Source organism: Schistocerca gregaria, chromosome 7 (genome assembly GCF_023897955.1).
Source record: "Schistocerca gregaria isolate iqSchGreg1 chromosome 7, iqSchGreg1.2, whole genome shotgun sequence".
Lineage (NCBI taxonomy): Eukaryota > Metazoa > Arthropoda > Insecta > Orthoptera > Acrididae > Schistocerca > Schistocerca gregaria.
In genome coordinates, this window is record NC_064926.1 from 44350424 (window position 1) to 44376140 (window position 25717).

At 39.4% G+C, this 25717-nt stretch overlaps 1 protein-coding gene across 1 annotated transcript in view; it reads right to left on the minus strand.

Annotated features, from left to right (window-relative positions):
• LOC126281581 (modular serine protease-like) overlaps window positions 1-25717 on the minus strand; it is a 192287-nt gene that overhangs the window by 34626 nt on the left and 131944 nt on the right. Inside the window, exons 6-8 of the mRNA XM_049980662.1 lie at window positions 24574-24914; window positions 24210-24422; window positions 14217-14378 (exon numbers count right to left, since the gene is read on the minus strand). Coding sequence (XP_049836619.1) covers window positions 14217-14378; window positions 24210-24422; window positions 24574-24914 — 716 coding nt within the window. The remainder of the gene's footprint in view (window positions 1-14216; window positions 14379-24209; window positions 24423-24573; window positions 24915-25717) is intronic.

Sequence of the window (25717 nt, forward strand, 5' to 3'; positions counted from 1 at the left end):
GAAGACTTCTGTTGTGCCAATGGCATCTGTCACCTCATGAGCGCTCCTTTCCATCCCCCGTCTAATGGAGAAGTGGAATGCTTCATCTGTACCTTCAAAGAACACATGGCTCGTTTACATCCTCACCACACCCGCGAACAAGTGCTCCTACTGTTCCTGCCAACGTACCGCTCTCAACTACAAGACGGTTTATCGCTAGCTGAGATTCTGCACGGTCATTGCCACTGTACCCTTCTGCATACCACTACGCACCTTACGCCTTCGCTTCCTGCACAGCCTTGTTTCTGCGAAGGCGAAGTTGTCTTCTTTAGAAACTACTCTGGGTCACGGCATTGGGGCAAAGGTTGTGTCATCCGGCCATTGGGGTCTATCATGTTGCTTCTTCGGGAGCCCAAAGGCCGTCGCTTCAAACGTCATTTGTCTCAGCTGGGCCTTTGACCTGGGCCTTCTCCTGCCACTGCTCATCTGTTTGTCGTGTCACAGATGGCTGGAGGACATCCACCCTCACATGACGCACCTCATCGTTCTGGGTCCGCCGACCTAGAAACCACGGATTGGGTACCGACTGACACGCCACCGCCAGTAGTTGGGTTGCCACCGCTGGAGCCGCCCACGTCTCCCGAGGTCACTACTCTGATGGGTGTGATTAATTCACTGCCACCGGCAGACAACCAGATGGTGCACCCACCTGTTGCAGACGCTGCAGTTGTGGGTGGACCATTGCCTTCCGGGGCCATAGTAGGGCCGGAGCACCCTCCAGTCCCATCACTAACGATTTCACCCACACCTTCTTCCCGTCATTGTCGCAGTCATCGTAACACACAGTATTTGATGGCAGTGCATCTGATTCTCTTGATAAACGGAACAGAAGAACAGCTGTGCTAGCCAAAGAGTACACAGCCAGTCACAGTACTTATTCTCGCCACGAGGCACCACTAGGCCACTTCATGCGCTGCAGGAGAGTAGTGCAGTTGTGCCAGTCTATAGTTTGTAGCTGCGCTCAATGGTCTTCAAATTCACCAGATTTGACATTCAAGATTATGAGAGATTAATTCGTCACTGCAAGATTTGTGACTTGTAAATTATGTCATTATACTTCTATAATTGTCAACCAACTGATAATGGACTGCAGCAAAGTTAAGTAATAAATACTTTCTTATTTTGTACTCCTGCTAATAATTGTGTTTTCCTGTTGTAGTAGAACCCACTTTTCCATCTACTTGGCTACCTCATATTTGCCAGCTCATGTTGATGGACTCATTTATGGTGTAAGATCGAGAGCCATCATTTACTTGCCAACATGTATAGCATCTTGCTCCTCAGATGAAGTTGGAAGGCTATACAATAACAATAACAATAACCTCGGCTCCACAGGACTGCTCAACATGGCTGATGTTGTATGCCCACATCAGGTATCACCACCTGAGGCTCTAACAAGCAATAAATGTTTATTTGTGGTGGAACTAACTTTGTTAATACTGTGCTACAAGATAAGCATCATGAGGGGACAGGATGTGTGTTCACCAAATACAAAGTTAGCATCCACCAAATTACACTGTAATCCAGTGATAGTGTATACTGTGTTGATCAACGTAATGCTGCCAACACCAAACAATGTTGATATATTTGATGCAGTAGGAAATCCTCTCCATACTTGGTGTTAGTTCCCACAGTAGATAACTCTGGAGCTTCCTGATGTCTAGAAATTAACAAACCTACAGGTGTTTTTAGACCAGTTACATTTCTCTATTGAAATAAAAAATACATTCCTCAACAATGCCCAGTACTTAACAGGAATGTTCTTTTGGCTGTCATAAATGTTCATATCATGACCATAATCCAGAAAGGTGGTTTGCAACAATGATGTTTAATTTGGGAGAACTTTCTCTGGATCCAACATAACTAAGACCTCCAACAAAATAAATATGTGGTTCGCTTAAAATCACTGTACTTTTGCATATTTGAAAAGAGGGACATTATTAATGAAGCTTTAACATAGCAGACATGATTTATTTCAAGTTTACGTTCCTTCAGACATGTTCCCTAAACCTCATCATGAAGAAGAGTCTTCAGGGATGTGAAATAAATCTAGCTGAAGATAACTTTATCTTTGATGAAAGCACTGCTGCTCCTCTTTTACTACTCGGCTGCTGATATCATCTAGTACTACAAACAAAGTAGGAAATACAGGATGGAATGTAATAATATTGTGAGAAGAAAAGCTGCTACTCACCATATAGCAGAGATACTGAGTTGCAGATAGGCACAACAAAAAGACACTCACAATTAAAGCTTTTGGCCATTAAGGCAATCGTCACGACTGCAGTCTCAGGCAACTGAAACCACCAGTTGCTGGAAACTGCAGTCGTGTGTGTGTGTGTGTGTGTGTGTGTGTGTGTGTGTGTGTGTGTGTGTGTGTTTTTATGAAGGCCTTAATGGCCGAAAGCTTTAATTGTGAGAGTCTTTTTGTTGTACCTGTCTGTGACTGAGTATCTCCACTACATGGTGAGTAGCAACTTTCCCTTTCATAATATTGCTACAAAGTGTTTATATGACTTTACCTAGAATGCTGTTAGCTGTCTATATACTGTGCAAGTCAAGGGCTGTAGGGATTGAATGTTTGAGTTTCACAGAATTTATATTCTTGAGTACATATAATGTGGTAATTTGTAAGAGAAGTGCTTTGTAAATTAAATCGTCAATTTTGTTTTTTGGAGTTGAAAAAGTGCCTATAAACAGAGGTAGGCACTATATTTCTCAGGATGTGATTAGATTAAATCCTACGGTACAAAAAAATAAATAAATAAATAAATAGTAAACTATCCAGACACCTGTTAGTGAACACAAATGTGAGGTGTGTCCAGCCTTCAAATTTATGACAACTTGATATCTGCTGGGGACACATTCAATGAAATATTTGAATGTCTCTGGACGAATGGTATACCATTATTCTTCCAAGAGCTGAAACCAGATAACTTTGTGATGTTGGATGCAGTGGTCTGGAGTGAAGTCTACATTCCAACTCATCCTAAATGTGTTTCATTAGGTTCCAACTGGGACTCTGGACACACCAGTCCATTGCAGGAATGTTACTGTTAATAAACCAATGCCTCACAGTTTCTGTCCACTGTCATGCTCATTCAAACTGTCATCTCAGAGTACAGTAGAGGAACAGTTCAAAGTGTATTAAGGGGACTGCACCACAACCATGAAAAACACCTCCATACTTCACTGTTGGTACTGCACCTGATGGGATTTAACATTTTGGCAGCTGCCAAACCCAAACCTTTCCATTGGATTGCCAGATGCTGTAGTGTGATTCACCACTCCAAATCACTCGTTACCAGTCATTACCTATGTTACACCATCTCAAATGTCACTTAGGACTGATTGCAGGAATGGGTGGCTTATGATGAGCTGCTTGACCATTGTCCCTCATTCTTGTTAACTCCCTATGCATAGTCACTGTGCTGGGTGGATTGCTGGTAGTGCCTTGGAACTCAGAAGTGACTGCTTCTTCTGATTTCATGTGACTTTTTATAACCACAATGCTAGACAGCCGTGTCTGCCATTACATGAGGTCTGCCAGGTCTTAGCTCAGCTGTGGTCATTCCTTCACGTTTCCATTTTACAATCACATCATCAACTGTTGACTTTTGCAGCTTTAGAATTGTCGAAATGTTCCAGATGGTTTCTTCAAATGTGGACTAGTCATTGGGTGTCACATGAGTGAAGTCACTGAGCTCTCCTAGCCAACCTTTTCTGCTTCTCTACTGACAACCTAATACACTCCACCTCCTGATGGGCCCACCTCTCATGATATCTACTGGTCAATTACATTGGGCTGTCTGGATACTTTACATAAGGCAGTTTAGACCGAGATGTTTGTGGTATGTATTTGATGTTCTCAGTAAAGTGTGTGACACTGAAAGGTGAATATATTAACTTGTACACTCAGATATAATTATAAAGCAGAAAAGTGCGTTTTTCCTCTGAGTGAGAGACCCCAAAATAATAAGCAATATGTGAGTACTATCATTAAACATCTATTTCTGGAGTTTAAATACAATGCACTGGCAGGATACCACATTCACAAAAATTTATATATTTTTACAAAAAATAAATACATCCACTTCTATCAGACCCATCACCCCATTTTCGCATACATATAATTGGTCAGTGACAGTGTAAGATCTATGAGACTTGTTCCATACAAAAAGCTACCTGAAAGCTTTAAGTCAAATAGTGAAAGTAAGAACATTGCATCAGAACTGATTAGATACAGCAGAAGAGTCTATGAATGACAGCCTAAAATAACAGAGTTAAATATTTTCTTATGTATCATAATTTTATAGTTGATATACTTCACTCTACAAAGAGAATTTGGTGGTAGACATCAGAGCAGGAAAGTGAAATTTGGTTTGAACTGATTTGTTTTAACTTGGTTGTTTTAAATTCATCACAAGAAAAACAAACTGTTACAGACTTTTGGACCAGAACGTAAAACTGCTTCCCGAACTCTAGACAGGGGTGTCTCCAACCTAGACTTTTATCATGTCCTGCAGCAACATAATCTATTGTTGAGGTTTTGTCCAATTTTGAAGTCAGTTCAATTTCAAGTACAAAAGGACTCAGGCAAACAACTGTTGAAGCATGGTAGATGCTCTCAGAAAGCCAAACTACACAGTATAGAGTCCCATGGTTGGCAACAAGTTGAAACATGGTCATCAGTATCTTCTAGTGTACAGGCCATATGCAACAACAGCAACAACTATGTAAATGAAAGGCTGCAATCATAATTGAGTACAATTCTCAAATTTTTGCGTGTTCCATGATCTGGTGACATGTCTAAACTGTCTCCACAACAGGTCTTTCCATCATAATTTATTCTTGTGATAACAACTGCTGTCAGTTTAATGTGATTTTTGTTGTTCAGACATTTAATTCTGGATTAATTTTCTTTCTTGTTTCATCAGAATGCCACTAGCTTGTTCTAAAGTTGGTAAAGTTTTTCCTTGGTGTTTTAAGATGTGAATAGTGACTGGCTCATTTGCAACCCACAGGGTAAATCATTTAAGTTTCTCAGAACCAAATAAATTATTGACTGGGACTCAGAATAAGGTAACGGATTTTGAGGAAACACATTTTTGCCTTTGAATGTTACCTTTACTTAAAAGGCAGCATAATTGTATGCATATGGTAGCCATAAAGCTACAAGAATTTTTATTGCAAACCTGTTCAAATACAACCAAAGTTTTGAAGTTGATAGAATGTTAACAGAATTGTCAATTTTAAAGCAGAGCATTAGATCGTTGTAGTGGCTAGTTCATAATTTCTTCACTATCCCTTGTGCATAGCCCACTGCATGAAGTTGGCTATGCCCATCTACATCTACATTTATACTCCACAAGCCACCCAACGGTGTGTGGCGGAGGGCACTTTACGTGCCACTGTCATTACCTCTCTTTCCTGTTCCAGTCTCATATGGTTCGCGGGAAGAACGACTGTCTGAAAGCCTCCATGCGTGCTCTAATCTCTCTAATTTTACATTCGTGATCTCCTCGGGAGGTATAAGTAGGGGGAAGCAATATATTCGATACCTCATCCAGAAACACACCCTCTCGAAACCTGGCGAGCAAGCTACACTGCTAAGCAGAGTGCCTCTCTTGCAGAGTTTGCCACTTGTGTTTGTTAAACATCTCCGTAACGCTATCACGGTTACCAAATAACCCTGTGACGAAACGCGCCACTCTTCTTTGGATCTTCTCTATCTCCTCCTTCAACCCGATCTGGTACGGATCACTGTGAGTCAAATGTCACATGATGGTTTGAGCTAGATTGATACTGTGTTGAGGACTTAGCAAACAATACTTTGGCATATCAGAAAATCTTCAGCCTATTCAGACCTAAGTCCTACTTTCTGAAATTCTTCAAAATAAATTTGTATGAAACCTCATTGGCCAAAGCTTCATCTGTAAATGTAAGATGACACCTATAGTCATCCATTAAATAATGTGAAACTGCTGATCTCAGCAGATGACCCCATATTTTTTGAATGACTAATAGGAGGAAAAACATTTCTTATAATTAGGTAAATATGATATTCTTATAGCATTTGTATACTCCAAGAAAGCTTTTTACAATGTTGACTGAAATACTCTTTTTGAAATTCTGAAGGTAGCAGGGGTAAAATACAGGGAGCAAAAGGCTATTTACAGTTTGTACAGAAGCAGACTGCTGTTATAAGAGCCAATGGATATGAAGGAGTGTTGAGGAGGAAGTGAGACAGGGTTGTATCCTACCCCAATGTTATTCACTCTGCACTTGAACAAGCAGTAAATCAAACTGAAGCAAAATCTGGAGAAGAAATTAAAGATCAGGGAACAATGATAATGGAGTGTAGTCAAATTAAATTGGGTGATGCTGAGGGGCAAAACTCGTCTATTATGGTACTGTAAATGTCTTTTCAGGCAGCAAAATAACTGCGAAGGGCACAGTACAGAGCACATAAATGTAGACTGGGAAGAAAGGAATTTCTAAAGAAGAGAATATAGATTTAAGTGACACGTAGTCTTTTCTGAAGGTATTTGGTTGGAGTGTAGCCATGTATGAAAGTAAAACATGGGCAATAAACAGTTTAAACCACAAGAAAGTGAAGACTTTTGAACTGTGGTGTTACACAAGATTGCTATAGATTAGATGGTCAAGTGAGGAGGTACTGAATAGAACTGGGGACACAAGAAATTTGTGGCACAACTTGACTAAAAGAAGGTATCAGTTGACAAGACACACTCTGAGACATTACGGGCTCACCAATGGAGTACTAGAGGGATGTGTGGTGCGTCAAAAACATAGAATGAGACCAAATGATGAATGCAATAAGCAGATTCAGAAGGACATACACTGCAGTAATTATTCAGAGATGAAGGGGCTTGAACAGTATAAAGTAGCATGGAGAGTTGCATCAAAGCAGCCTTCAGATCACAACAGTAGCATTGAAGGAAATAAATGTAAGTAAACTTGTTTAAGATGACCATGAAAAGTATAAACAGAAAAATGTATATGCTGCATTGGTAAGTAGTAGTAAACAAAATCTTACATAACAAATATCGACATATGCATAAAAATTGTGTGTGTTACTTCTTAATAACACTATAAATAGAATTCATATTTTTTTAAATTCAATCCTCTAACTAATGTAACATGAAAAATTCATTATAAATGTATGCAGGACATAAATATTACATTTAATATATTTTCTGTGTACAAGAATATATGCTGTGCCCGATACCACAACAGCTGTTGTCTAACTGCCTTCATGGTGAAACAAAAAAATAAAGAAAAAAATAAGTATTCAAAGGAGAGGAATAGTGGCATATGGATTAACTCCACTTGGTTATGAGTGTGTCCACCTAAACATGCAATTATGTACACCACATCTTTACAGAATTACCAAAATACTGTTCAGCAGGATCTTACATAACGTTATTATTCATGTTGTAGTTTTCAGTCCGATGAGTCAAGTGGTAATTCAGCTTTGCTTAAAACCTCATTCTTTAAGAAAATTTGGCAACTGAAGTTTTTACAACAGTATGCCATGGCCAAATTAATGTGAGCTAATCAGTAGCTTTGAGGAAATTGACACCAGTCATCAGAAAGCCTTGACTTCTTGAGTTCATCCTCAGCAGATATGATTCCATTTTTCCAAATCCCAATCAACAAAAAATATCTATAATTTATATTTGGTCTCACTGAAAATTACTTCTTCCATATGAGCCATTTGCTCATTTGATTCTAGGATCGGTCATTACGCTCCAGTTGCCCTAATTTTTCTAAATCTAGTAATGTCCTTAGTTATCTAACCAAGTCATTAATTACAATACTGAATGATTTACCAAAATTTTTAACACGGTTGTTTTACATGAATGCAGTGATCCACTGCAGAGACATGCTGTGTATTAATCAAAGAGTACTTTGTACTTTAATACTTTCCTAACCAACTATCATTTAGTTTAACAAGATTCTTGTGACAATATTGTGAAAAGGATGGATTGCTACTCACTGTAAAAATGAAACATTGAGTTGCAGACAGGCACAATGAAAAGACCGTTACACACTGCATTTTAGGCCTTAGTTTAACAAGATTATTCTGGAAATACTATGAAAAGGATGGATTGCTACTCACTGTAAAGATCACACACTGAGTTGAAGACATTCACATGAAAATACTATTACACATTGCATTTTAGGCCTTTAGGCCTTAGCCTTCTTCAGAAAGGAAAACACACACACACACACACACACACACACACACACACACACACACACACACACAGAGAGAGAGAGAGAGAGAGAGAGAGAGAGAGAGAGAGAGAGAGAGAGAGAGAGAGAGAGAGAGAGACGTTCCAACTAGCAAGCACACCTCACACACATATAACCATTTCTCCTGCCATTCCAGCCAGAATGCAACTATGTCACTTTAAACTGAAGCAGTAAAGCAGAAATTCACAATGGGACAAGGAAGTAGGAGAGAGCATGGTATGGGTGGGGGGAGAGAACTCACCCCTTTACTTCCTGGATTCCTAATCACTGTTGATGCCACTTGCCTATAAGTCAGCACCACTTTACCACTTTTACCCATGGTCTTCCTGCTATTGAACACTACCTTTCCTAACATCCTTCAGACTCCAAACCCACTGCCTCATTCCCCTTACACCTTACTAACTTTATTGTCACTCCCAGCTACATACAAACAAATCTGTGGCATAGCCATGGGCATCCACAAGGCACCCTCCTATGCCAACCTGTTTGTGGGCCATGTAGAGGAAACCTTCCGAGCCTCCCAAAACCCCAAGCTCTTAGTGTGGTTCATGTTCATTGATGGTATCACATGAGCTGGTCTTAGAGGTTGTGAAGGAATGAGGATAGACTGTTTTGGCCCCAACACTTTTCCCATCCACTTCACCTGATCCTCCCTGACATTGACCTCTTCCTCTTTGATGGCTCCATCTAAACCTCTGTCCACATTAATCTCATCAACTATCAACAGTACCTGCATTTTGACAGCTGCCATCTGTTATGGAGAAAAAAAAAATCCCTTCCACACAGCCCAGCAACCTGGGGATAGTGTATCTCCAGTGACAAGCACTCCCTTGCCCATCTTGCTGATGGTCTCAAAGGCCTTCACAGACAGGCACTATCACCCAGACCTAGCCCACAAACTGATTCCCTGTGGCCCCCACACAGCCCCAATCCTCGCATCAGTCACAACAACCAGCTACAAAGCAGTTTCCCTTCGTCACCCATTTCCATCCCAGACTGGAATAACTGAGTAGTATCCCTGTGGATGACCCAGGTGAAGACCTGCCCAGTACACCCATGTATCACTTCCTATTCCATCCCCGCCACAGGCTTATCTTGCCCCACCAGAGACCAAGCCACTTGTGAAAGCAGCCATGTCATACACCACCGCTTTTTATATTGGTATGACTACCTATCAGCTGTCCACCAGGATGAATGGCCACTGCCAAAATGTGGCCAAGAGCAAAACACAGCAGCAAAAGATGCATCTGAATATGACATGCTAGGTTTCAATTTTTACAGCCTGAGTCATCCAGATCCTCTCCGCCATCATCAGATTTTCTGAACTGTGCAGGTGGAAGTTATCCTTACAACACATTCTCCACTCCCAAAACCTGTGTGCCCTCAACCTATGGTAATCCATTGCCCCAACATCCTCTACCTATCAGTTTTCACCCACTCTGTACTATAACTTCCTCTAAATTCATGTCCCCTGATCCTCATAGTGGTTGCATTGCCAGTGTGTGGTTCACTGTTTTTTTTTTTTTTTTTTTTTCCTTCTCTGCTCCACTCTCAGTTCTGTCACCCATCCCTCATTTGTACCCTGCTATCCCTCCTCCTCTACTGTTCCACTCTAGATTGTTGCTTCTTTTCAATGAAACACTGTTGCACTCTTCCTGGAGAAGGTGAAAGTCGTGTGTGCATCAAGTGTACCTTCTGATGTAAATGTGTGTGGGTTTTTCTTTCTTTAGAAGGCCGTGGATAAAAGCTCACTGTCTAACAGTTTATTGTTGTGCAAAGTGCATCATCTTGATGCTAAGTAGCAATCTATCCTCCATGGCTCATGGTCTCTGGTAGCATTCTCACTTCTCAAGCATGGGGTCCTGGGTTCAATTCCTGGTGTGGTCAGAGATTTTCACCTGCCCCGAGATGACTGGATGGTGGTGCACCATTAGCGGTGGTGGTGGTGGCATCATCATCATTCATCCCCATTATGGTCGGAGGAAGGCAACGGGGCAAACCACCTCCACTAGGACCTTGCCTAGTGCGGCGGTGCGGGTCTCCCGCATTAAATAAAATGTCAGCTTCTTGTGCTGTTTGGACAGCACTCTTTCCATCCCTGAAGAAGTACATATCATTTGCAAACTGCAACATGTTACCCCTATAGGTCATATCATTAATTACAACAAAGAACAGTTGTAGCCCTAGTACTTGTCATGATGCAACTGCCGACATGGAACTGGCCCTTGTAACCTCATGCCAGTTATCTACACAGATTGTAAGAGTTATGGGGCTGATTCTACAGCACCACAGTTTCCTAAATTGGTGCAGGAAGCAATTTTAGCCTTAATTATTTCACAAAGTATTAGTAAAGACTCTCTTCAAAAACCCAACTTATTTCTGTTATTTCATCGTTAACTGCCACTGTTGTGGACATCCCTAAAGAAACCATGCTATGCATTTTGAAGGAGGTAAGCATCTTAGAATAGATAATCTATTGTAGAAAACCAAATCTGCAGATACTCTTTAACACTAAATTGGAATTTATGTCTAGCTTGATATATTAGCACTTTCATTTTTCTTTCGGCAGGTATTTAGTGTTCTACCTTCAAGAAGAATAGAAGATCTCCATAATGCAAGCACATGAAGTATCTCACTGTAACCAATGTATCAGAAATTTCATTTACAGTCTTTTGAATAGTAAAGTAAATGCTGTAAACATTTAGACATTCAGATAGTTTATTGACATTTTACACGTCTCACCCTGCATTAAGGTTGTATTGTAATGACTGCAATAAGTCGCACCTGGACTGCATTTCAGTGCAGTCATGTAATTCTCTTAACTTCAGTGGACAAAATATTGTAAATTCCAATGTGCCATGAGGTACGCACTTTGTAACTTCCCATATGCAATTGCAGTCAAATTTCCAGCAATTGATTTGTCTGTCCCTTTACCTGTATTATAAAATGGATAATTGCTACTCACCATATAGTGGAAATGCTCAGTCGCATAGAGGCACAACAAAAACACTGTATATTTTTGAAGGCCTTACTGGCCAAAAGCTTTATTCTTGACACACACAAAACTGCAGTCTCAGGCAACTGAAGCCACAGTGCAAGCAGCAGCACCAGTGCATGATGGGACGAGTGACTGGGTGGGGGTAAAGAGGAGGCTGTTGCAGGAAGGGGGAGGGATAGTAGGATAGGGGTTTTTGTCCCTATACCAGAATTATTAACTACCCTGTTTTGGCATATCCTCATCAGTTGTCCTGGATGTCACCAGGACTGCAAGAAATTAATTAGGAAACAGGCTTATTTCTTTCTCGCTGACAGTCTCATTCTGCCAGGCAAGGATTGTGAGGGTCTACAAAAAAACCTAATGTTATTAATCTTGTGAATTTTCAGGCTTTCCCTGACAGATGAGCTGCAAACCAACTTATATTGTTTGCTGCTGAATAACATCGGTGTCTTAATTTACCAGAGCAAGGAGCAGCACTCAAATGTGGAGTGGGACTCTCACTTTGGGGGACAAGTGCGCAGTGGCTCCTGCTGGAAGTCAACGAGAGATCTTCCACATGTGCACATTGTGATGAGTGTGTTGCCAGATGTTTCTGTAGTTAACAGCTGAATTAACTGCTTGCAATACGTACTGACCTGGGTCGTGAATCAGACATTCTTGTTTCACACTGTTTAATGTAATGGTGGTCAGTGCTGAACTGCACACTGTGCTTCGCTGCAATCCTTCATGGATGTTGATAAGATTGTCTGTCATATTGATACTTATGGTTTCCTTAAAAGCACAACCTTGGAACTATGATGCTGAGGATAAAATTCCTGTCTTCTCCTTTATATGCTCTATTTCTGAGGCCGAGGAAGCCTGTCTCTTCATTTACATCACTACACTGAACCATTTTTGATGCCCTGATTTGGATGCATAATGCACTCTGATTAAATGAAGTTCATTGCAGGTATGCAAATAATGATGTGCATGTTCCCACTATAAAACTGGATTTTTCATTTACCAACAAAACTGCGGAACCTGTTATGTTTGGTCAAAGATAATCATGACCTCAGAAGATTCTATCTCAGTTTGGGAAGTCTTACATTGGCCAGACATGTTCCATCATGTGACAACATTATGCTGAACATCATCACAGACCTGTTTGGGCCAGCCCAACATAATTAGCTGTGGTAGAACATTGCTTGAACACAAGGCATTGCATGTTTTATGAGAAAACAAAAGTTTTATCCTTAGTGCCACTGTTCTAAGAATGAGTTTTTAAGGAGGCCATACATGTCTCCATGACAGCTGAAATCCTGCATCCCTGTTAATGTCTAAGTACTGCCTGGAGTCCAACGCTGACTACCACTAAATTAAAACGAGAGAAACAAGAATCTCAGATTTATCACCACCAGGAGCAGGAATTATGCACAGTGGGGGGGGGGGGGGGGGGGGGGGGGGGAGTGCTCGGATCTTGATGAGAATAGCTTTCATAGTGGCCCCTGATGGAAGCCAAAGAGAGGCCTTCTGCCCATGCACAGTGAGTAGCAGTTGTGCTGCCATGTGCTGCTGTGGTTAAAAGTTCAGTTAACTGTGTTGGAGTATAAATCTTGTGCCTCTGCACTCCTTTTCTCTCCTTTCCATAGATCATTTTAGCTTCTTAATAGTGCAGTAAAGCATACCTGTACTTCATGTGTCTTCATGTTTTTTTAACTAATCGTGCAACACAAAAAAAAAACGCATTATAAAATGGATCACATCATAGGGTAGAAAAACAAATTATAAACAAATCACAAAGATCTACTAGAAAATGTCATTATAGTTTGAAAATATCGTTTGTAGTTAATTATATCTTCAAGGTGGATAGTATTTGTTTTGGCACTAATTTCACTCTTGGCCATCTGGAAATGAAGAGATGCATTGAGGCTTAAAACTGACATGTATTTCAGCCTGAAAGTTAAAAAAAAGGAAAAATTATATGATCAGCAAATACTACTACTACTACTACAAGATGTAAATCAATACATAAAAAAGGGTGAACATTCAATGGAAAAGAAACTTAGCATTTACTGTGAGATAAATATGAGCAGAATATTCTCAGTAGGCTCTTTGTATTTGGTCCAAACTCTGCATACTATTATTCTTTGTAGAAGAAAGTATAGTGCTTAAGGCATACTGAATATTTGAAAATGGTTAGTTAATAGTATCATTTAACTACCACCTACAGTGATGTATTTGTGTACCCTGTGTAGACTTCGTCTGGAAACTTATGTTCTGGAGTTCCATATTCAAGTTCTTTCTTTCTTTCTTTCCTTTCTATAGACAACACTTTTAAAAGTCAACCAGAAAGAATTCTGTATGTGACCTCTAACTGAATAGGGTATAACATTTACTTATACAATGATTTCAACACACACAGTGGTAAAGATATGATAACAAAATGTTATGGAATATTGGAACAATATCTGGAACTTCTAGCTTTACAGTGAGAAAGCTGAGAAGTATGTTTTAGAGCTTGTTTGTGTGCCCGTCATCAGCTCACCACTTCAGTTGTACTGTGTATGGTTATCTTTGCTCTTTCCTTTGTGCGTAGTCTTTTCTCATTGTTCATAGTTTTTCCACATTGTACAGACTGGGATTTTATGAGGATTTGCCAGGAAGGTCAGATTAATTTGTTCACTCCCTCCTTAACTCCCTGAAAATCTTAGGCTTATGCGTCTTAACTGACTCTTAATATCATTGTTCATTTGCCACTTATTTTGTTGTAGTGGTCTTCCCTTCATCCAGAAAATTTAAGACTTACTGTCTTTAAAAAAGCTTGAATGACACTGTGTAATGCAATGCAGAATACATTAACCGGAACATAATGCGAAGTAACACAGTGTAGTGAATACTTAACTTGCAAATTACTCACCAGTTAAAACCAGCTTTCTTTTTATGATGGATCCACCACACTTTTGTTCAAATTTACCATTTTCAAGTAAGTATATACCAACATGCCATGGAAACTCCCCAGCTAATACAGGCCTTCCATTAAGGACATATGTTTGCCCTTTTGGAATTGGTTTTCCACATTCTGCAACATTTTAATAATTACATATTTTATTTTATGTTCTGCATTATTTTAGTCTTTACTTGTATGATGAGAAAGATTAACCTAATAAATTAATATTGTTAACATCAGTCTTACAATTATTATGGACCCCAACACGTTCAAGCAATACAGGCAAAGAAAAGGAAATCTTTAGAAAACATAGTTTTAGATCTGCATCTATACTCTGCAAACTGGTTTGAAGTGGATGGCAGGGGATATTTTCCAGTAGTATCACAACTCAGCAAAGCAGTTCATGATCAGACAATAATTAAAAATGGCTCTGAGCACTATGGGACTTAACATCTGTGGTCATCAGTCCCCTAGAACTTAGAACTACTTAACCCTAACTAACCTAAGGACATCACACACATCCATGCCCGAGGCAGGATTCGAACCTGCGACCGTAGCAGTCGCGCGGTTCCGGACTGAGCGCCTAGAAGACAATAATTAACCCACACATTTGGTTTGCATGGCTATGTACTTTATATTACAATCTGGACAGTCTTTTTCTGCTCTAATGCACTGCAAGGTTGTACTGATGTTTCATCTGTATAAATCCTTCTGCTTTCCTCAGAGCTTAGATTTAGTAACAACTATTACTGCTCACTTTATCATTTTTCTAAATTGATCTTTCATAAGTTTCATAATTGTTTTTAAAAATTTTCTTGCACTCACTTTAAACTGGAGAGGAGTTAATAGTACTGAGTGTTAACTGAACCCTCCTTAATAGGTAAGACAGCTTCTGCTGTATATCCAGACACTTCTGCTGTATATCCAGACAAAGAGTGTCAGTTGCTGGCCACATTATCTGCCACTGTTCAATTTCACCACAAGGGTCACTAATTCTATCACTTCTATCAGAGTCTTTCATTGACTATCCCATTATATTCCTGATTTGTTCAATGTTTCTGTATTCTCTTTTTTGTTGCTTCCTTCAGAATGGAGGTGGTGGTCATGATGAATGTATATGATACTTCAGAATATAATGATGTTGTTGTTCATCTTCCTCATTCAAAAGAAGGGCAATGGCAGCTTCTGTTTCACATACTGTATAAAAAAAGGAAAAATTACTGACAATGATTTTAAAATTGCTGGCCTTAGTTTTCTTCAGGACATGTAATATCAGTACGGCAAATATACACACAAATTCCAGAAGACTATCCTAACTTTCAGAACTAATAGTTACTTCCTTAGGGAGGGGGGAGATGATGACGATGATGATGATATGAGGAGGACAACACAAACACCCAGTCCCTGGGCACAGAAAATCTGCAACCCGGCCAGGAATCGAAACTGGGGCCCCGTGATAGAGAGACAGCAACGCTAGCCACTAGAACACATGCTGTGGACAAAGGAGGGAAGGGAGGGAGGTTGTGGAGAAAAGGGCAGATCACTCAGACTCTAATATGACAACGAAAATTATCAATTTTTGACAATATAATGTAATTGGACAGATTAAAAAATCTACTCTTCAAGCAATGGCAGGAGAGAGAGCTCTCGCACGAGCACACCCACGCACATGGAGTTTTAACTTATGCATGTTTTTGGAGCCAGTGGTTCCTCCATCCAGCAGAAGAGTTGAAGGAAAGGAAGAGGGATGAAGGAAAATGCCTGGAGAGGTTTTGGATAAGGGGTACAGTTCGGAAAAGTCGCTGGGTCAGGGAAGACTTACCAGGTGGGGTGAGAAGGAAAGACTGATGATTGGGGACTGCACTAATGAGATTTGAAAGCCTGAGAGCTTAAAAGTGGAAGACAGGATAATATGGGAGACCAAGATTACTACTAAAGCATTAGCACAATTATCAAAAGAGCCAGTCACAACAGTATAGTGTTTCAACCTCTCATCTAAAGCACTCTCCCCTCCTGAATTATCTGTACTATCGAAGGGTCTCATTTTCAGCCCTAACCCTGCATTTAATCATGATGCTCTGGTGAACGATCTACTTTCCTTTGCACGTAATATGAACTGGAAATTTATTTTGCAACCCAATCCAAAAACTTTTCCAACAGCGAACTTTACATTGAACCCTGCCTTGGACAGCTCTGACCATGATCCCAACTTGCTCCACCACCACTACATCAAAATCGTCCCTTACAAGCCTTCTAAGAATACCTCACATCCAGCATCGCTTCACAACCCTTCCTCAGGTACGTACAACATGACTCTAACCTGTCCTCCGAAGAACTCAAGGCTCCGAGTTCCCTAAAAGCTGATGATTTCATCATTAAACTCCCAGCATACACCACTGTGGTACTTGACCAATAGGAGCATGTTAGTGTAGGCCTACACCAGCTGTCTGGCACCTCTACATCCAGCATCTGCCATCAAGACCCCACCCCTGTGATTCAAACTGACCTGCAGTTCCTCCTAAAAACTTCAGTCCCCTCACAAGGACTTACACCTCAATCCATAGAACTTCTTACCCCACCCAAGCCATGCACCCCTACCCTTTTACCTTCTTTGTAAGATCTACAAACCCAGTCATCCTGCCATCCTATGGTTGGTGGCTTCAAAGCACCCACCAAACACATACTTGCCTTTGTTGATCAGCAACTGCAACCCATAATATAAAGGCTTCCCTCCTATATTGAAGATATCAAGCATTTCCTGGAGCATCTGTAATACACGCCTGCCCCACAGCTTGCTTGTCACCATTTTATTCCACCTCTCTCTATGCCAAAATACCCCATACACATGGTCGGTCTGCTGCTGAACATTTCCTCAGTCAGCACCCACCTGATTCCAAACCTATGACATCCTTCTTGCTCATCTTAATCAACTTTATACTTACCAACAATTACTTCTCGTTTGAAGCACACACACACACATACATAATCAGGGGTACAGCATGGGAACCAGGATAGCTCCTTCCTATGCCAACCTTTTAATGGGTCACTTGGAGGGGCTTTCCTGGGATCCGTAAGCCTTCAGCCCATATGATTTAGATACACTGATGATGTCTTTGTCATATAGGCTCATGGTGAGGCCAACCTGTTAAAATTCCTAGAATCTCTAAATACCTTCTCCCAGTTATTTCCTCATGGTTCTATTCTGAATCCCATCCACTTTCCTTGATGTTGATTACATCCTTACTGAGGGCCTACTACACACTTCTGTCTACATTAAACCTACTAACAAACTACAATACTTACATGTTGACAGTTGCTATCCTTTCCATGTCAAATGTTCTCTCCCATACTGCCTTGGCATTCAAGGGAAACATTTGTTCTCTTGCAGAATCTTTACAGCAATACACCACCATTCTCACCTCAGGCTTCACTGGACATAATTACCCCACCAGCCCAGTTCAAAAGCAGATTTCAAGGGCCATAACATCCAATACTAGTACTGCTAATCCCTCCAAAACACGATTTGGGAGCACTCTATTTGTCACTCAGTATTATCCTGGTATTGAGAGATTTTGCCACACCTAGACTAGCATTTTGTTGCCCTCCCAATTTCCGCAATATCCATGTCAGACCCTATGCTCCTTCTGACGCATCTCCCTACTCTATGGCTCCTATCCCTGTGATTGTCCTTACTATGAGACTTACCCTATGTACCCTCCTACCAATACCCATTTGAGCCCTGTAGCCAGCAAAAAAAAATTCTATCAAAGGGAGAGCCACCTGTGAAATGACATGTCATATACCTGCTGTTACGTGAACACTGTTCAGCCTTTTACATTGGCATAAGTACCACCCAGTTATCAGCCAAGATGAATGGGCATAGACAGAGGGTGTATATTGCCAATACACAATATCCTGTTGCAGAGCATGCTCTACAGCATCACAGTCATCACCTCGGTGCCGGTTTCACCGCACGTGCCATTTGGGTTCTTCCTCCAGACACCAGTTTCTGAGAACTCCACAGGTGGGAACTAGCACTACAACATGTCCTTTGTTCTCACCATCCACTTTGCCTTAATCTACATTAATCCTTTCCATCTCAGCATTTCTTCGCATTAATTACTCCTTTCTTGACTTAATTTTAATTTTCTACATCTTTCATTATCTGACTATTTTTCGCTGTCCAACTCCCATCTCTGAAAAGCTAAGTGCATTGTACACAACACTCTTATGCATGACATTTTAATAGTAATCTTTGTCTTGCATACTGTTGTAATGGCGACTGGAACAGTCGCGGCGTTGAAATGACGGAAAACGCGGCGGGACCCGCAGAGCAGTCTGTGAACAACAACACAACGGGAGAGGACGGACACGACCAATGAAGGAACTTACAATGACAACAACAATGTAACAACAGAGTCAAGAAAACCTAACTAGACAACCATATCCACTCATAAACAAAACACGAAAGTAAATACACTGTCTAATGCCGAGGCGATATGTCGTGAGACATACGCAAGGTTAGGCTGGCAGGCTGAGCAACAGGCAGGCACTTACGTACTCTATAGGGGACGCCGCTATTGGCCGCTGCAACCACGTGTTCCACTGTGGTGCCCTCACTCTAAATGTGAGCCTGGAGGTGCGCGCTGCCACAGCTTATGGCGCGATGGTGCAGAGACCTCTAGGGGTCTTCGATGTCCATGACGTCTGGCGGGGATTCAAATTCCATGGTGCGCGGTACCAAACATACTACCCTATCCTCCACAAAGACTAACATGAGAACGGTCAACCTGTTTTGACGATGAGGTGAGACAAATATCTGCCTTCTTTTCGCATCCTGCTTATCCTAGGCGGAGTGACCTGTCTTACTCTTTTAACATTCTTCTGCCTATTCATCACCCTCCTCAAGGAAGGGAATGCTATGATAGTATCACATATTTTTATCTGTTTTGCATATAAAGAGTGGCAATGGATAATGCTTAAAGTGTCATTTTTCACAAACTTCATTTTCTGTGCTGTTGTGTTCTTGGTACTGTGTTGCACTCCCCTTGACTTTATCCAGATGCCAAACCATGGAGAAAGTCTTTCAAATATACGTTAGTAGATAGTGCATGGTGTCTGTGTTGAGCTGCGCATCCCTCTAGCATTCCACAATTTAGAACACAAAAAGTTGTTTTTGTTGAGTACAGTCCTACTAGTTAAAAATCTAAAGCTGTATTTTGACACTTATAAATATGGAGGCACTATATTTTATTTGCAACAATATGTCACTTGGAACCAAAAATTAGTTCCTGCTATTCATGTTTGTGAGACTGTGACTGCATGCAAAATACAATTTGAGTCTTGCAAAGAAGTAAACAGCAACCAGCCACTGTTAATAATGTTATTTATTTATACAAACAGTGTTGTTACCAGATTCAAACCAACAAGTTAATTTCCAGACAGATGTTCACATTTAAGTTACATTACATTTGTTGTTGGTTCTTTTTTCCCCCAACAACTATTGGAAACAACAACTAATGTAAACAACAACAAATATAATACAAACATGAACAGCTCTCCAATGATGAACCTATCAGTTCAAAGTATTGTACCAGGAAACTGTTTATTTAAACAAACAGTGCTATTACAGGTATCGAACACTCATACAAAAGAACTTATTTTCTAATTTGTTTCATTATTTTTTGTGGTGATGTGGCAAGTGGTATAATTCTGTGGTATTTCAATACCTTCTCAACATTTTAGTGCAAATGAGTTATGTAAACAGATAAACTGCTTTCTCATTCTCCTGATAAATGTCAGATTTGGCACTTATGCCATTTTCCATTTCCACTCTTTGTTTGTCTGAAGAGTCACATTTACAATAATGCCAGTATATGATTATTTCTGAGGAATGAAATTTTTTTTGTTAAATGTTACCTATCTGTTACCTGTAGATCATTACAACTATTTGTATTAGACATGTACAAACAAAATTACACATTTCTTTCAAATTGTAATTGAATTCATCCCGATTCACCCAAAATTGATTTTCATTGTTAATTTTAATATTTTAAGAGGACTGTGCTATGAATACATATGGCAGTAATTTATATCTCAAAATATTTTTGAAGTTTGTTTTTCTGTAGGATGAAGTGTTAAGCTCTCATTAACCGGAAAGTTAGATTTGAGCACAACAGTACTATACTATGCATGGTTCTCAAGAAGGCTGTATGCTCTCGCTTTTCATCTACTTTTGCACTGACTTCCTAGCCAGTTAAAGGTGAACCTGCTGTTAAATCTGGGTCCTGAAATGCAACAGAACTCTGCATTCTTCATATTAACAAACAGTGTCATTCTTCATATTAACAAACAGTGTTGCTATGACTGGAGTTAGTGATCGGCAATTACAGTCCCCACCCCGACCTTTGAATCTTTAGTATGGCACTTAGTTAAGTGCCATACTAAAGAAAACATAGTTATGTTTTTACTAATCACATTCCTTACCTTTCAGTTACTCAAACCATAAAATAATACAACAACTACCCACAATAAAGCAATAATAATAATGTGGGACCATACAAAGTACCATAAGTAAATACAAACCCATTTTATTATAGAGACACACTTTCAAAGGCGCCATAGTCAGTCAGCCAGTCAGTTTGACCTAAATTGGAGTTATTGAATGGTACACATTGGGCTGGAATGAATTTTTTATTACTATTTATACTTTAGCAAGTTTTCTGTTGACTGTACAAGAGAGGTATTTTATCTTACCTTCACTTGAACATTTGTTCTACATAAATTAGGACTGTTGGAATTTTGAACCATTTCTCTTCATGAAAACATTGTTATTTTGAAATGTTATTCATGAAGTAAAATGTTATTAATGCAGATGCTTTCCACAACTGCACCTTCTACTCAACATTTGGCAATTTGATCCCATCACCACTGTAATATCCAACATCAAACATCACAACCTACAGCATAGAGGTTACTGATTCTCCAATCATCATTTTTTTTAAATGTTTGTCCTTACTGGCAGAATTTATTAACATATTGTATTTTATAATCTTCATATTAAGCAGCAATCTATCCTTTTTATTGCTATTCCAACCTGGAATTTCCGTTAAGGGAGCCTGGCAGTTAACATGAATGCATTTAATGAAAGCTAATGTGCATGCATGTTTAATAATCAATATAGAAATCTGTGCCATTTGCAGTTTTTATTTAAATTTTTCAGTTAAGTTTTTACTCCTTTACAAATGATAGATACAGCTAATGAGCACTCATTTCTGTATAATATGTATATTATTCTTATAGTAATGTTGGAAGTTCACTGCCAACTTCAAGCAATATTTACATTATTTGCAGTAAAATAAATAAATAAAAATAAAAAAATCATTCCATATGTTAATGTGTACATACTAATTTTATGGAATGTCTGCCCTGAGTAATGCCCAATAGATTTTCATTTATAAAATACTAAACTGGTATAATAACACAAAGCTATACAAGACTTATTTGTTACGATTTAAACTGCCTGAATGACCGCTTTGTAACCATCTCAGTACTGAAACAACAATAAAATATTCAACTGCTGTTACATTTTGAGATTTATTTCCATATGGATTACTCGGAACTGATTTGCACATCTGACAACAGTATAAGGAAAATTAGCTCATTTTTAGTGAGATAGTTATCATGAATACGTAACAACCTGCCTAGGGACTAAATGTGCATGTAAGTGGTGTATTGGAAGCTAAAGGTTAATAAATTTATAAAACAAATCCTTTTAAATAGAGCAGCTAGAAACAGCACAAGAACCAATGGATTTTAGGGGAGGAGGAAGGGCGGGGAATGGAGGGGGGCACGAAATTTTGGTATCTGTTATTAGAAATGGAATTTCATACAAATTGAATATTAACTTCCTGACTATAACTTTCGATTAATGGTGAAATTCAATAAGTGACCAGCATGGAAACATCCAGGGCGATAATGTTGAGACTGTCATAATGTAAGTGCTTTTAGTTTACATTGTAGAAATTATATTAAAGCATAACCATATTAATTCAAACAAGTTTTATTGAAATCATTACATTAACACTTGTGGTCCTTATGATAACAACTGTGAGACCAGCACCATTTACTTTAGTTCGACATATTATCTGTTCCAGTACTAGTGATCAGTTTTATTACAATCCGAAAGATTATGAAAAGAATTACACATTACTTAACTAAATGAAAAAGTGGTGGTCATCCAAAGACTGATTATGAAGACAGTTTATACTTTCATACTGTGTACCAACTGAACTCATAATTCTTACTGTTTTCATAAACAGTTTGTTAATGGACAATACTTTTGCAAAATCAGGGCCTTTTGTACACAAATATTATCAAGATCGAGCTCTAAACAACTGTAGCCTCTCCTACATTATTCTCTCCTCTTTCCCCCCTCACAGGCTTCTGGCTTTGGTCCTTCTCTCAATTCTGGTATGGTCAGAAGAGTTAGCAATGATATTTCTCCAGGAAACAAGTTCAGAAAATTAGATCACTTGGTGATACTTCTCTTCTGGAAACCACATCCACCACACCCCATAATGTTAAAATACCCTTTGCCAGAGGAAGAGTAGTAAAAAAAAGTTCCCTTTCATGTGATACAGCCCCTCTATATGGACTGGGATTCTTTTTCCCCTCAAAACCTCTGCTTTCTTTCCTTTCTTCTCTCCTAATCTTCTTCAGAGATTTTCAGCATCCTCCTCTCTTCTAAGGTCTGCCATTGAATTTTAATACTTTCACTGTATCCTTCTCTGTAGTTTACCTCTGGCATTATTTCTTTCTTGCATATCCATCAGTATGTACTTGCTTCTCTAATTTTCCTTCACTTCCACCCTGATTTCCATCTACAAACATTTGTGTTTGCCCTAACACTTTTATCTTAAATTATTATGTACTGAAAAACTGAAAATTACTTTGCAGACTCCATCTCTTTAGTATATGAGAAAGTTTAATGTTCATCAGTCATAGTGGGAAAACATAGTTTATCAGTAAATGGATAATCCCTACAGTCTTAATTATAACAAAAGTAACTGGCAAACACAAATAAAGAGAAAGAAAGAATACCCTTAAAATTTTTATTTCTATAAATTTAAGGCAGTTGTGTTATAATGAAGGTAGCTAGAGGTGTGTTATCTCAAGCCACAGAAAATCCAGCATATGAAGCAGGCATACAGTATGCCCCTGCCTCTCATCACTCTCATGACCCTTCACTAACCCATTTAGACTTTAAGTGTTTGCAGTACTGGGTGAGTGGAGATAGCAGTATTGGGTGAGTGGAGATAGCAGATATTTGCCAACTTTCAGGCTGAACACCACTGACAAAAAGTTGATTGACTAGTGCAGCTTAGATAAGGTCACTGGAGGCACTATTATTAGATGACATGAGTCTGTGAAAGCATGCTGTACATAGGTGGCTGAAGAAATTCAAGCTCCACAACAGTGCACACTACTATGAAATCTTACTGAACTGTTTTTTGTCAAAGACAAAAATACATAATTTACTGGCTACCACAGATCACCACAAGCACATAATATCTGAGTGTTTTAAGGTAGTCTGGAAATGTAGAAAGAAATTTAATACACTACTATGAATCAATGGAAGAATGTTAATGGCAGGAATATTAATATACAAGAAACACAGGGGACAAAGGAGTTGAGTGAAGCTGCAACTCAGAGTAAGTGACAAATCAGTGGAGGGAAATGACAGCACATCAGAATGACACCTGTTTGCCTGAGATCAATGAAATCAGAGAAAAAAATCTGATAAAATATTAATACTTTCAGAAATTACTTAATCATCTGGAAATATTATTGCGTCTGTATAGTTCATCACTTTTGTATTGTTACTACATATCATGTGTTTGATCCCCACATTGATTTTTATATTTATTCCTGTTGTGGTTATGAAGAGAAGTGCACTCTGACCTGGAACACAAGTGAATGGTTGGTTATCCCATGTACCATTACTGGTGCACGTGAGAGCAGGATAGTTGAACTCCACAGTTTTAACATAATTTTTTTTACATGCAAGTTGTGCTTTGCTGCCAATAGACATGGGTTTATCACATGGAATCTTCTGGCCAGTGCTTGAGAAGCACTTGATGTCAAGTGAATCATATACCAGAGGAGGACATTGAGCTGTAAAAGTAATTAAAATTTGTGTTAGACTTAAGTACAGTAGCACATAATTTATAGTAATTTAACATTACTAAAAACCTAGGTAAACTAATTTATCACCTAAGTGAAATTAAAGTATGCATTAATATACTGTACTGGAGATATTTCTTACTCTTCTCACAAACTGGTGGTGGTGGAGTGAAGGTCTTATCAAAGCAATAGGACGCACTGAGCCCACTTATGTGATATCCTTCATCACAGAAGAACTCCAGCTGTGTGCCAAAAGGTACTTGCGCACCAGGTCCCAGGCCACAAGATTGAGATTCGCAGCCAACCACTTTGTAGCCACCATTTTCATGCTTCAGTGGAAGTGTGCACTTTGGAGCTGGAGATGTCCCACAGAGCTCAGGGGCTTCATCTGAGCCATCACCTTCACACTGGATGGTACCGTCACAAGCTGCATTCTCATCAACACACGCACCATATGCACAGCGGAAGAAGGCATCAGTGCAACTGGAAGATGAATGAAGATTGTCTTAATACCTAAACCTACTACCTATTCCCTCTGAGTGAAAGACTAAATAGTTGTAGGAAGATGTGACAACATGCTAATGAATAAATTAATTTTAACTGCTATGCATAGACAGCGATAGACAGACCTGACAAAATAAAATGGTGTAACATGCTTTAACAGAATGGTATGCAACACATCCAATAAAATGTGAAATCTTATGTGCTGTTTTACTTATATGAAGTTATTTACGATATGGATTGCACTGCTTTCCATTTGTGTGGCAAAAATCACACCACCAAGAAGTTGTGTGACAAACAGAAATTGTTAGGCAAGTTTCTACGTCTGAAAGATTTTGCACAAGTCACATAAGAGTGGCACTAGTAGCGCCACAATGAGAATGGAAGTCAGGTTTGCTTTAACACCCATGACTCTTACAGCATATATTTAGTTATCTTTGAGATCGTATGTGGTGGGTTGATGTTAGTCAATGATGCCTTTAAAGATGCCATTGTCGACAGCTCACTGAGTTTTAATGAGGTCATTAGAAATTTGGCTACATTCCTATCACGTTTTTCTGCAATATCACAGAATGAACATCACTGTACATGATTGCTGGCAGCAGTTGTCATGAGAATGCACAATTGCAAGAAGAGCAGGCTCTGGATGACCACATGACACTGTTGAGAAGAAAGGCCATTGTGTTTGGCATATTGCTCTGCCACATTGTACTGCAACTACAGCAGAAATCTGAACAGCAGTTGACATCACAGTGACACAATTAATTGTTACAAATCACTTACTT